Source organism: Xenopus laevis, chromosome 1L (genome assembly GCF_017654675.1).
Source record: "Xenopus laevis strain J_2021 chromosome 1L, Xenopus_laevis_v10.1, whole genome shotgun sequence".
NCBI classification, from domain to species: domain Eukaryota; kingdom Metazoa; phylum Chordata; class Amphibia; order Anura; family Pipidae; genus Xenopus; species Xenopus laevis.
The window spans coordinates 103,276,585-103,291,405 of NC_054371.1; the positions used below are offsets into that span (position 1 = coordinate 103,276,585).

Consider the following 14,821-nt stretch of genomic DNA (forward strand, 5'->3'; position numbering starts at 1 on the left):
GCATTAAAAGGTATTGCTACTGAGATTAACTGCCCCCTGTATTGTTTTCATCTCAAATTCAGACTGCAACATCCTGCATTTTTAATTATTTGAGGTATTGTGGCATTAAGGAAAAACTTTCTCACTGGTCAAAAAAACACCCTCAATCAATCCTGATTGATAAATAAATTATATACTTTTTGAACACAGCGATTTTAAAATACACCTTTAATTTAGTCCTTTGATCCTGCATTGTCACACTTGTAATACCTCTATTGTTCACACCCTAAAGCCCTGTACTGTTCACACCTGAGACCCAGACTGAAACTGCCAACATAGGTCACCTGTTCACATCTCATACGAAATGCTGAAGTGTACCAGCACTGTGTCACTTTATGTAGTACATCTTAGAGTGGTCCTGATAGGTTTCCCTGTCTCCTGATCTGTTCTGCCTTCCTTATGCTCCCTGTTTGTGCCATACTCTGACTGCCCTATGCTCCCTGTGTGTGCGCCATACTCTACCTGCCCTATGCTCCCGGGGGTGCCATTCTCTGCCTGCCCTATGCTCTTGGGGGTGCCATACTTTTCCTGTCTGTGTCATACTCTGCCCCCCCATGCTCTCTCTGTGTGCCATACATTGCCTGTGTATGCCCTGCTCTGCCTGTGGAACATAAGCCTGGTAGGAGTTTGTTAGCATTTGAAAATTGTTGTTAGGGCCCCCTAAGATGTTTAATCATGTACTGGGGGGTGCTGTGTTATCCACAGGGGAGAATGAGTGATAAGTGATATCCCTGCAGTGAGCACCAACCATTTGGTTTTTTGGTGTGCTGCCACAATTGATGTGGACATGGTCTTGTGTTAACATGGGTGTGGTTTAAAGTGGGCATGGTTTAAAAACAGGGAGTGGTTAACACTGGCTTCCATTATCAGCCCTTCCCCATGGAGGCCAAAAAAATTCCAGCCTTCCGGACCACAGAAGTTGGACAGCACTGGCCTAGGGTATAGTTTTACTTTAAAAGTCACAGCCCTGGTATAATGTTTCTGCCATAATTAAAATGTCTTAAATAAGTGGACATTTCTACATTATAAACATTTATACTATGTTAGCATTCTAAGGGAATGTAGTCCTTCCAAAAATGTTGGCTCTAGAGAACAATTACATCTATTTAGTCTCTTAATAATAAAATCCTGGCATGATTTCATTTTGAACTGTGCAGTATAAGTACAAGTGTTGAATGACAGGTCTTCATTTTAGCATACTTACTTATTGTTGTCTTGTTAACTTCATAAGTACAAGTAATGAGATTAGCATCGTGCCCTAATAAAAATCCATTCCCTTTCAAAACGACCTGAAATTCAACTAAAAGAGAATATTGAAAATTTTAAATTAGCAAGGCTTTTCTGTCTAAACCAAATTCCAGGGAATGGATCAATCAAATCAGGCTGTTCATGCGGTTTTAATACACTTTGAATCTTTTGCAAATCCCCTTGGTGTTGTTGGTATTCATTTGAAATGTTTATATAGACAAATACAAGAGGTCCTGTGCACTCAACCCATTATCAATATATTTAAGACACTGAGGCATTTTGTGCATACAGCTACTAAAAAATGGGATTGTTTGTCCATATATTGCAATATATTTAAGCTGGCCAACTATGTCAATTTTTTTTCAAAAACTATTGGGTTTATTTCATGTTTACATGATTTTTAGTAGACTTAAGGTACAGAGATCCAAATTATGGAAAGATCCCTAATCTGGAAAACTCCAGGTCTCATGCATTCTGAATAACAGGTCCCATACCTGTAGTACTAATTGTATACAGTCATTGTATGTGGTCAATTTGCACTATATCAGTTTGTTCCTAACTTGAGGCTACCAAGGGAAACATAGCAAAATATGGGCAGATTTATTTGGATTAAAGTAATCTACCCACTTCTCAAAAGAAGGTTTGTAAAGATTGCCATTATAATCCACAAATTTTGCATTAATGTTTGTTTTTCTCTACTGATTATTTAAAATATGTTGCTGTATATTTCTTATTTTCAAAATCTAAAGTCTTGTAGTTTGATGAACTCAAGACAACAATTTTACCAACTGAAAAGGAATCCATAAACTGGGATTAAATATTAGGTTGCAGTGTGTCTATATCTGAAAGCAGCGACCCAATAAATAGTAAGAGGTAAATAAATATATAACATTTGTGCATGGAATAAGTTTAGTATAGTTACCCTCAATCACTTTTATTTATTTTTTCGGATCAACATCCTTTTCATAAAAAACATTCTTCCATGAATATTTATCTGGCTATAAGGCAGAATAGACCGAGCCGAGAAGGTTTATTTCATTTGGTACAACTACAAAGTAATATCCAGCAGCAAAAAGTAGAAAAATTGAATGCGCTCTACCATCAATATATAGGCTGTAGCAGCAAAAATCATCTTACCTCCTACACAGACAGAAGATGGTTCCACATAGAGAATTTCTGTACAAGACTTCTCTAAAATCTGTAACAAAAATTACCATGTAATTTGTTAATTTTACGAATAAATTAAAATGGCTTTATTTTTATACAACAAAACATTACCAAAGTATAGGAACATTTCAAATTTAGTATCAATACAATGTGAGCAGTAGTGCTTCTGCTATGAATGTATGTCCTGTTACATACTGGGAGACAAGTTACATTCTTTGACTGTAGCAAAGCCCCATTTACCCCACTGCAATTACTTACATCCACATTAAGCACACAGCTGGGGATATAAGTAATTGTGGTGGGGTAAATACAGCTTACTCTGTATTACTGGAGTATGTTCTAGAAATATTTGCTAGAAAAGGGTTACATGTCTTTGTGCTGTGGATAAGAAGATGATTTTAATATAGAATCAGGTTTAAGTAAATAATAATCCCAGAAAAATTGTGAACACATAATTTCAACAACCTTGCTGAGAAAGCATAGTGATTGACTGCAGAAGAGGTTTATTCAGTAAGTAAAACAATGCAAAACTGCTGGCATTGTAATAACCTCCACCACGAGGCAGGCACAATCTCCCACCTTTCTGTGTGATGATCCCCAGTTGCCCTTTCAGATGTGCCCCCACTTTGTGCATTTTGACACTTTTTGACATTGTGTCATTTCTCAGTACCCTTTTCTGTTTTCCCCCTGTACACTTAAATTTCAATTCTCTGAATGGTGTTATTGCTCAAGCTGACTTCTGTTTCATCAAGTATGTTTTATGGTGATTTTTAGGATTTTATTCCTGTCTGTTTGCTGGTCTGACCTCTATAATGAACAGGATCCCTGTTAGTTCCCCTGCAGAAAGTTCTGGGGCAAAATTACATCAGTAAATACTGATTTTGGCAGGGGTTCCCTTGCTTCACTAAAGAGTAAGGCCACTCCAGTTTGTCACCAAGGGTTCCTTTTAACAGACTGTTATACTGTAGTTATGTATTTGATGTCCAGTGGCCATAAAGCAACAGGAATTTCTGACTGCCTGCATTCTTTAGCAAGTGTTTCAGCCCAGTTTGTACAGTTTATGCTATAGAATTGAGAGTGGAGTTTGGACACATTTTTCCCTGTCACTATATTACACTCAAATTCTAATCATTGTTAATAACATTTTTAAAAAGAACTATATTCCTAAAACTTCCCTTTTGACTTTTGCAAGAAATAGGCTAGACCTAAACAAGCCAGTATCTAAACAACAGCAGCATTTGAATTTGTCACCCTTTTTTAGAGCTTTGCAACTATTAAATGTGAATAACTACACATATTTATGCAAATACAAATGATTTCAAGCTGAAGCTGACAGATGTAAAATATATGTGGCCTAACAATAAAAGAGATAAACGGTTTGCAGTTGAAGAAGGGACTAAATATTTTCCTGTATTTGTTAAGTGCTACTAAAATTTTACTTTAAAAAAAAATGTCGTCATAAAAATGAAACAAGTGTATGTTTTATTCCTGCTCGTTACCAAATGCTGATACATTGCCTGCAGCAGAACGAAAAGGAACAATCCTGAAAGAATGAAAAATGTGATGCTCCTCAGTGTAACTGCTACAATCACAACTAGCTGTGCTATCTATAGCTGTGTAATAATGAATTGGAAAGAGAAAGCAATTTACCAACACATAAATATTTGGAACTGCAAATGACTGCAACCAAAACAAGCCACATCAGTTTTTATTCAAATATATTTAATGGCATCTTGCATAACTGATATAAGATCTTACAATGCTCCATAAAGGTTTTCACAGAGAATAATTGCCTTTCATTAGTAAATGTGACAGGTTATCTATTAGTTATGCTTACAAACAAGAGCAGAAAAATAGCTGCTAATTTATTATTCCCAATTATGGACTTGATGCACTAAAGACCAATACCTACCTTGTTTTTAAAATGGTAGTTCTTACAAATAAAAAATAGCCACTAATTCGGTAAGGTAATTTTTAAGGCTCATGGTTTTGCAGTGGTAACAATAATGCTTATTATTTTTTGTCATTGTGATTTAAAAATGATACCTGCAATTTATTATGATTATAAGCAGTGCATTATGGTATCCTAAGTAATGAGAGAAATGGGGGAAACTATTTTAGGTTAACAGGTGTCCTTTAATAGTAATAATTGTTATGCTGCTACACTGCAGACTTGCATGTACAGAGATATGAGTTTATATAATTGTAGCTTTGTCTCCTTTTAACAGTACACATTTTTCTATGTAACACCAATGATAATGTTATTATCATTGATGTTATCTTGGAGGGTTTATCTACCAATGATAGAAGGAAAAGACAATTGCACTTATAATTGCACTCTGCATCTTATTAGAAATCCAGTGCAAGGTGGAGAGAGTACATTATTTATGAGTTGTGTACTTGACACCTGCCATAGGCATATACTGTACATTTAAGATTTCCCAGAGCCTTGCAGCTCCAAGTGTTCTTTCAACTGCACTTCTGGATGGCACAGAAGCAAGGGCAAGGGTCAGACTTTCAAAGTGAAATCCATGAACATCTATAAAAGCCTGCTGTGCAAAGCACATTTTATTTTGGCCATAGGTACTCTTGAACACTCTCCTTTGACTATATCACCTTGTTAACATATTATATGTTGTGGCTGCTGTTATCACTGCTGTCACATTCTTGAGGCAATAGCTGCAGGCAGGGAAACTTGCCTCAGACGGCAGCAACCTCCAAGTTAACATTGGTAGCATAAAGCCACCCCTGATAAATTTAAGAGCTGGAATTCTGATTTTTGAATTGGATTCTAATGCAGAAGGTGCAATTGCTCTCTCTGCACTATCAATGTACCCCCTCAATCCATGCAAAAGTTCTGAACTATAGGTACTGGGGGGCAGCATCCAAAAGCCTGCCTTAGGTGGCATGGGGAGGTGAATGGTCCCTGAGGCAGAGACTCTGTGTAGGAGACACTTTCTATAGGAACCCTAAACTAGGTAGTTTTCCAGGAGACACCTACATGCCATGCAGCTATTATTATTATTATTATTATTATCATCATTATTTTTATTATTATTATTATTATTGTTGTTGTTATTAATTTACATTAATAATATCTAACACTGATCCTTTACTTATTTGAATTAAACATAATTAACAGATGTAAATTATGTTTCTGGTAACTTTATGGTGTTTCATTTGATTTATTGTCAATATAGCTAATCTGCAACAGTTATCTATAGACTGACCATGCAATAAAAGAACAAGATGTTGAGCTGTTGATAATATCGTTCAAGGGCAAAAAATTTAAACTGCAATGGCACTGGGCTGTTACAGTAAGCCAAGATCCTTTGATTTTAGGATTTCTAGCCTAATCATTTGCTGTAGTTCCCTGTTAAATAACCAAGGGCAGAGTGCTGTGTCTCTCACCTGTGACAGCTACTGTATTTCATAGATTTCTATGCTTGCTAATTTACAATTAGTTCTCTTTTATTGTGAATATGGCATTCAAATTGTCTGCTTCTCTTTATGCTAATAGAGAAAAAAATTTGTTGTACAATATGCTTTTAAACCTAGCCAGACATCTGTTGCTGACAGCATGCCATGGCACAGTGATGGTTACATAGTGTCCTCTTGACAGAGACCAAAGGCACCAGCAGGAGTAGACACACTTACAGAAGGGGCTGGAATTATATACTTTGCAAAAGAGAAATCCACACAGATCTATCTGGCATGCTTTTCAACCATGCATACCTACTGTATGTTATATTAATTACAGATTTTTTTCCACTTAACTGAATATATAACATACTGATACCAAAGTAATAAAGAAAAAAGATAGTGAAACAGAAGAGAAATAGAGATAATACAATAAGAAGCCATCAATGGACATTTAGTTCACTGAGTGAAAAACGTTTTTGTTGTTTTTATTTCAACATTAAAACAAAGGTTACAAAGGTTACAATGCAAAGTAATTGTAATTACTGCACCGGTGCTGGACACCTTCTATGGTACAGTCAAATGGATTCAAACAATCAATTAATCTTTAATTAAATGTACCTCCCTTCTAACATTCAGGATGTTTTTATCGATTACTGCTTCAATTATTTGTTAATGAGAAACTGAACCATTAATTGATCTTCTCCTAACAGGCTTGCAACCTAAGTTTTTTATACATGAACAGGAAAAATAATTTTAATATATTTTTCACTCACAAAACAATGAACATTATACGTAAGTTTCAGTAACATTCTTTTTTTAATACTTACTGAATTGATAATTAGTCCAAGATCTTTAAATCCACCTTCAACACGAAAAACATTCTCTGGATAGGCAGCAATTCTTTTAAGCTTAAAGAAACAAAAGAAACATTTATGAGTTGTTTAACAGGAAACCTAACCATTTACCATCCCAGGTGGAAACATTTTACACTTGTACTTGTTCAAGTGTATAATGGCAGTAGCCTCAAGAGCTAACCTGGTAGGCGGTCATGACAAAGTATTTGAATTAAGGAAAACTCAGACACCATAACTATACAGGCCAATGACCTAGGTTAAAGGTCTTTTTCCACGATAAACATAAACTAGCCACCAGCAATCTGGCATATGCACAGAGCTCTCCCCAGCTAGCCAATTTTATTCTTTCCCTTCTATCCCAATGGAAGGTTATGTTGTTAATCTTTTCTCTGAATAAGGCAAAGTATGACATGCATCTCTTAGAAATGCAGTTAATATACAAGAGTAAATCAAATATCAGATCTGGGCTATAGTCAGGTCATATAAGTGAACTGTCTGCAAGTCCTAATCAACAAGTTATTAAACACAGCTACGGCATTGGTGGACTGTGGTGGTCTAGCCTCCACAGCTTCCAATGCATAGTAGGCAGGTTACTAAATGGGAATTCTACCAGGGGGTCAGGGAATGAGAAACTCTCCTGAAACATGGTCACTAAATCTGAGATAATCCACTATGTGAGTAATAAGTTATAAGGGCACTATCCCTTACTACTGAGTGTGGTTTTAAGTTTTGTTATGTAGTTGGTTTTGTGAAGAAATTAGTTTGAACTGGTTCTGTTGAAGGGCGTGTTGATCAACTGAGGGACATTACACTGCTTGACGTGTTTCTATTTACTTAATAATATACCGTATTAGCAAAAACAAATGTAGTTCATATCAATGAGCACAAATATCTGTAGTACAAACCTGCTCAAAGTTAAAATCAAGAACACCCACACAGTAGACTCTGGCTCCTCTTTCTCGAGTAAAGTTAGCCTAGAATGAAAACACTGATATTATTTTATTGCCACAAAAAACAGTAAAAAAGGAAACCTAGCCACAAGAGGAATAACCCACCTCCTTTTCTGTCAAAACAGGTATCTGATCAGCCAGCTTGCCATCTGTTAGTGCAATAATTACACTAGCGGTACTTTTTCCACCTGCTTTTACAATTTGTTGATTTGCCTGCAAAAGAAATAAGAAGGTTGGAATGTAAGCTTCAGGAATAATACCTTGAGCATGATTCATTATGTAACGGTTATATTCACTGGACTAAACAGCATTTTCGTCAGGTATCATTTATTTATATAGCACTAGAAAATGATGCAATGCTTTTACATTTATTTATAATAAACAGGGGTCTTACAATAATTTAATGAACAAGGGTTAGTGAGTAGATCAGAGGCCCTGACTCAGAAGAGCTTACAAGCTAAAGCCTATATTTATTTGGTATGGTCAAATCAACAGCATTCATTCAACATATAATTCACAGTACAAGTACAACCAAAGAATAAAAGTACTCATCTGGATAGCAATGTCAGAAATATCAAATTTAGAGGAAACTTTTTAGGCATTGTTAGTGGATGAGGAACAGTTGCGTCCAGAGTGCCAAACGCTGGCGAAGTTGCACTAGCGTTACTGCGCCAAGCGAAGCAAAGTTGCACTAGCATTGGCTAATTTGCATACGGCGGGACGTTAAAGTTCAATGGACATATATGTTGCAGCAAATACATTACACTACACAAGCCCGGGAATAAAAAAAATGTAAAAAAAGTTGTTATATTGCCCTACACGTGAGCCGAGTGTATAGTTTATGTGCCATATGTTAGGAAATGTAGGGGGAAGCCGGTCACCCCAAAAAAAATCAACGCTATTTTTCAGCCTATCACCCGGAAAAAGGAAAAGACACAAGCGTTTTTTGGGATTTTGAAATTTTCAACTATTTTTTTAGGAACTCCTATCTACTCTATTGCATTTCGCCTAGTCTGAGATGGCGAAGGCAAGTCTGGTGCAAGAGGCAACATTCAGTAAAATCGGCATCTTGGTGAATTTGCGTAGTTATGTCCATTTGCCAGATCGCAAATTCGCCATGCGTTAGGGATCAAAGTACCACTAGAGTCTATCTTCTTCGCTAGCGAAGTTACACCAGCGACCGTTAGTTTCATCCGCATTAGTCATTTCACCCTTTAGTAAATTTTTCCCAAGGAGGCAGACACTTAAAAGAGGCAGGAGAAAGAGATTGGATAGTGTCAAGTAGAGACAAGCTGAGAAAGGGTAGGAGCAGGGAGGCAATTGCCAGCTGAGAAGGCAAGTAGACACATAATGGAAATGTCACATGAAAGCATGATACATGAAGAGACATACCTGGATGCAGTAGACATGTATAAATTATATTTATAACTCAAACTTGACAGATGTATGCTTGAACATATCCCCAAAGTTTAGAAGTCATGAAGTCAATTTAGAAATCATGAGCAACTGGTTTCTGGGATATGTTTAGCACCAAATCTGATGAGCAATCTACACAGATTACAGCGGCATAATAGAGGGCAACATTGTGTAATATATGTTCAGTGTCATTTGGCTAATTTAAATACTTCTGCTTGCCACTATCTTCATTTTATTATCTTTTTGTAGATAGTTTTGAACAGACATGCCACAGAGAACAAGAAATGTGCAGCGTAAACAAAAAAATTATACTTATGTTGGACTGCATTCTACCTATTGTTCGAATACAAAAAAAAATGTTTTACAAACAGTACAGAATACTGAACTTAAAGAACTTTCATTTTGCATATGATCCCACTCCCTTTTTAAGCTTTTAAGCTTTTTAGATATTGTGAAGGAAGAATCATGGTTAACCAGTAATAGCCTACACCCTATAACTGTCAGCAACTGGGACCATCTTATTTATAAAGAGGGTAAAAAACAAGCAATGATCCTTCAGTGCTTTATAATAAAAATTTAATTAATATAAAATTATAAATAGAATATTTGGGTTCTTCCAGGAATATAGGTATAAATTGGTCCTTTAAATTTAAATTGCATTAAACCTTAGGCACATTATTCTAGTATTATGCACACACTAAACTTATTGGAGGATTTTCAGATATTGTTTTCAGTGTGTGCATAAAAATAGTGAAAAGATGAATATGACATGCAGTGTAAATGTACAAAAATGAGTATTAAAAATACGTTTTGTACCTACCAGCTTGAAGCCTTCGTGCATGTATGTTTCACCCGCTGGAATTACACCACTCAAATCTTTAAGTCCTTTTGTAATTTCATACCTATAAATATATAAAAACAGAGCAAACTTATTACAAAAAAAGCTTTGTAAAATGCATCCATCAATATAGCTCAAACATACCACGTTATAATGCTTGTATATATAATGGGTGCAAATTGCAAAAATCTGGCACAGATTATTGCCCAATATGTGCCTTAGCAGTAATATGTACCTTTGCAGTGCCCAGTGCTATCAGGCTCAATTATTTGCTCTTCCTCAATGGAGCAAGACTTGCACTTGACAACAAATTGGGACCATACATGCGGATGACCCATGAGTATTTTTTCATTTCTTGCCCTCTTTAGTGCAATAAAAACATTGTTTGATTAAAACAATAGACGTAATGTATGTACGTCACAAGCCCTGTTCACTAAGTGCCAGTTTATTCTGTTTTGCAACATCTCTCCCTTTGTTTCCCCAGAAATATATACGTTTGATTTGCAAGAAATGTATATATATGTATGTATATTTCTATTTGTATAGCACTCCTTGAGGGCAAAGCACTGTACTGCAAAACAATAAATTAGCAGTAACAAACAAGGGGTCACTGCAATAATAAGTAACAATAAGTGCATTATTAGAAATATAATTCACATAAATATAAAATATAATTACAATACAGATTAAGTGCTCAGTGTCAAGAAGACAAAAGGATGGAGGAGTACCCCGTAGGGCTTACAATCTAAATTGGAGGATGACTTGCAGACACAATTTGGAGGGGTATTAAAATGCTGTAGGTTACAGTGTGCGTCACTGTCATATGTGTGCAGTTCCCAGTTCAAGTGTTATCCAGGTGCTCCCAGAGGTAGTCTTTGAGTTTATTTCTAAAGACATTGAAGGAGGATTCTCTCTGGAAAGATTCAGGAATGGCATTCCAAATATAAGGAGCAGCAAGACAGAAGGGTTTGGCACGGGAAACAGCAGTAGTAGTGGGGTAGTAGTGGGGTAGTAGTGGGGGGTTGCTCTGTGAGGAACGGAGGTTTTGGCCAGGAACAAATAGAGAAACAATAGAGATGAGATGCAGTTAGGTGCAGAGGAATGGAGGGCTTTCAAGGTTAAGAGGAGGAGTTTATAAGTTTTTCTTTGTTTTATAAGAAGCCATGATAAGGACTTCAGTAGGGGAGGGGCCTGTACCCTTTTGGATAAGAATTCTGGCAGCAGTGTTTAATACAGACTGTAGAGAGGAGAGATGGGAGTTAGGGAGGCCAGTTAGTAGAAGGTTACAGTAATTTTATCGGGATAGGATGAGAGCATGCATGTCTTGGCCATAGTAGGTGAAAGAAAGGGACGGATTTTGGCAATATTGCATAAGAAAAAGTGACAAGTGGGGCGCATGCGCAACATGGCGTGAGGCAGTCGCATCGGAGCTGAGCTCTGACCAGATCCGGAGAAAACCTGCTTATTAGCCGACTTCTGATTGCATTCGACAGCAGGTTCATCAGAAGGATTCAGCGCAATCATGGGGAAGAAAAAACAGAAGGAAACGGCGGGGACGATGTCTCCCTATCTGCATAAATATGCGGTTACGGATTCCCAGGTGGCTTCCCAAGATGGCGGCGATGCTGGCGATGCTCCTGCGCAGTCCCCCGGCTCTGCCTTCGCGATGTCGGAGGAGGATAGTAGAAGCCCCCGGGGCCCTGCACAACAGGTACTTGACTCAGAACTCTCTCTCTCAGCTCCAGTTACGGAGGCAATACTAACACAGCACCTCACTGCATTAAAAGATATGCTGACAGCCACCATTACTGATACGGTGGCGCAGGTGCTCAACACTTTGAAGGCAGACCTGACAGAGTTGGGGGACAGGACGGACAAGGTTGAGACTGCAGTCGATGACTTAGTGCGAAGTCACAATGCGCTCTTAGAGGAGAACCAAGTAATACGCACTGAACTGAACCAAGTTAAAGTGCTGTGCGAGGACTTGGAGAATAGGAACAGGAGGTCTAATGTTAGAATTCGAGGCGTGCCGGATACCGTGAAACAGCCGGACCTCAAGGCCTACTTGCGAAATTTATTTTCCACTTTGGTACCGGATTTACCGCCAGAAGCTTGGCGTCTGGATAGGGCGCATAGAGCTTTGGGTAACCCGTCTCCTAATTCTAAAATGCCTAAGGATGTCATCACGAAGTTCCACTATTTTGAAAGCAAGGACAGAGTGATGTCTGTGACCAGGCTGCGTCAAAGCATAGAGCACCAAGGAGCACAACTCCAACTATACAACGATATCTCCTCTATTACACTAGCCAAACGGCGGGCCCTACGGCCGCTTACGCAAGTTCTCAGGGAGAGCAAGATGCCTTATCGCTGGGGTTATCCCTTTAAGCTTATCGCAACCAAAGATGGCAGACAGTACACTTTGTCGGAGAGTTCACAACAGGTTTTTATTGGCGCTGGGAATCTCACAGAAACCACCTGCGGCTTCACCAGCGACATCGCCTGTTAGGCATCATTTGCAACCTATCTGGGAAACGACACCGCGGAAAGGGATGCCGTATAAGGAACCAGGGAACACCTGTCCTCGCAACATGGCGCCTACTTGAAATCTCCCGCAGCTGATGGGCTGCGAGCTGCGGCTAGGCATGTCCTTCTTTTTTTTCTTTTCTCTTTTACAGGATCGGGCGTCGCTCGGCTCTGATGGGACTCTTTATTTACCTAGATCTTGCTGCGACCCCCACATATGGAACACTGTGGATTGTTTCTTTCCACTGACTCCCCTGGGACGGTGCCCTGTAGGGGCATACACGTTTTTCATTCTGACCTATTTGGAATAAGGAAGGTCTCTCCCTCAATGCAACATCCACGAGGGTATGATATGAAAATAAAGTTACTCACATGTTTTAGTTATTTTGGTTATCTGGTTTATTTACTGTTTATGTTTGAACCTATTTTCGTTGCTTTTATGTTCCACAATGAAGGTATACTGACTCCGTATATACTACAGCGTACTATTATGCTTGGTTTTGCATTGACCTCAGAGATCGCCGCTTGCTTGCCCTCACCATTTGAGATATATTGTAGCTTGATTCTCCCCAGATTCAATGGTCAAATTACTGTGACTTAATGTTAAGGGTTCTAATTCCCCAATTAAAAGGCGGCTAATATTGTCGGAGCTGCAAAAACAAAATGTGGATATAGCGTTATTGCAAGAGACCCACCATGCAAGCGGCGATGTCTGGCGGTTACAAAATCGCCACTTCCCACATTGTTACTACGCTTCACATCAAAAGAAAAAAGCGGGGGTGGCGATCTTAATCAGTAAGCGTATACCTTTTCGACTTATACGGAAAACCATTGACCAAAATGGACGGTACATAATTTTAGAAGGCAGCTTAGAGGGTACTCAAATTGTTATTGTAAATGTATATGTGCCCAATGTCAGACAGATTCACTTTGTGCAACTGGTGATGAATAAGCTTAATTTATATCGTACACAGAAGCTAATAGTTGGAGGGGACTTCAACATGGCGGTCTCTCAGCTGAGGGATGTGCTGCGACCCACAGCCACTGTGGCGAGCAGGGAAACTGACCTTAGATCCCAGAAACTTCAGGAAAATACTTAGGAAAGCATTATTAATAGATATATGGAGAGTCAAACATCCTCTACAAAAAAGTTACACTTTTTACTCGCACCCGCATAAAACTTTTAGCCGTATAGACTATTTCTTTGTCTCGCCCCAACTAAGCACCCCACATATTATAGCGGATATTGATCAAATTACCTGGTCCGATCATGCCCCCATTATTTTAGACATACCTCATTTGATGACCGTTTCCCCCCCGAATGTCTGGAGATTGAATGAGTCCCTTTTAAATTCAGTAGAAACTCAACAGATCTTTCAGGGGAAATTAAAAGAATACTTTCATTTAAATGTGGGATCCACCCAAGACCCTACTATAGTATGGGAGGCTCATAAAGCTTGCATTAGGGGAGAGCTGCTTGCTCACGCCAGCGCTGCTAAAAGAGAGAGGCTTAAAGTGGTGAATGACATGAAACGCTCCCTTCATCAATTGGAATACAAATACTTTCACTACCCCACACGAACCCTTTTACTTAAAATACAAAAACTGAGAAATGACATTAAAGATAAGTCGATCCATAAGGTGGAAAAATCTCTGCGTTGGACACAGCAGCGGTACTATGAATTTGCGAATAAGTCGCATACCATGTTGGCTAATAAGCTGCGGGGGGAATCAGCCTTAAGTACCCCTTTGGTAATACAATCCAAAGGGCAGCTGGAGTCCAACCCAGAGAGAATCGTAGAGTGCTTTCGGCAATATTACCACCGATTGTATAACCTCCCCCAATCCATTAAAAATCCAACTGATAGGTATACCAATTTTTTGAAGGAATGCCATTTACCCACTTTAACTGATTCGGAAACTGAAATATTAAATGCACAGGTAACTGCGGAAGAAATTGCCAAAGCTATTAAAAGCTTTCCCACCAAGAAGGCACCCGGTCCAGATGGTCTGACGTATAAATACTATAAGGTATTTCAGAATGAGCTCCTACCGATTATGCAATCTTTGTTTAATGATTATTTACAGGGGACCCCTATTCATAGGGAAACTCTGAAATCCTATATTACTGTACTTCCTAAAGAAGGGAAAGATCATACCTCCTGTGCAAACTACCGGCCCATCTCTCTTTTGAACTCGGACCTGAAAATCTTTACAAAAATTTTAGCGAACAGATTGAATCAGATCCTCCCACGCCTGATTCACTTGGATCAGGTGGGATTCATTAAAAATAGGCAATCTGGCGATAACACGAGGCGGGTTATAGACTTGATTGATCATGTCAATAAAACATCGGAGGAGGT

General features: G+C 38.5%; 1 protein-coding gene across 1 annotated transcript in view; it reads right to left on the reverse strand.

Moving 5' to 3' along the window:
- The window catches only part of antxr2.L (ANTXR cell adhesion molecule 2 L homeolog), a 114,058-nt gene that overhangs the window by 69,437 nt on the left and 29,800 nt on the right, over positions 1 to 14,821 (reverse strand). The window contains exons 4-9 of the mRNA XM_041561237.1: positions 9,918 to 9,999; positions 7,787 to 7,894; positions 7,637 to 7,705; positions 6,705 to 6,785; positions 2,425 to 2,485; positions 1,244 to 1,339 (exon numbers count right to left, since the gene is read on the reverse strand). Coding sequence (XP_041417171.1) covers positions 1,244 to 1,339; positions 2,425 to 2,485; positions 6,705 to 6,785; positions 7,637 to 7,705; positions 7,787 to 7,894; positions 9,918 to 9,999 — 497 coding nt within the window. The remainder of the gene's footprint in view (positions 1 to 1,243; positions 1,340 to 2,424; positions 2,486 to 6,704; positions 6,786 to 7,636; positions 7,706 to 7,786; positions 7,895 to 9,917; positions 10,000 to 14,821) is intronic.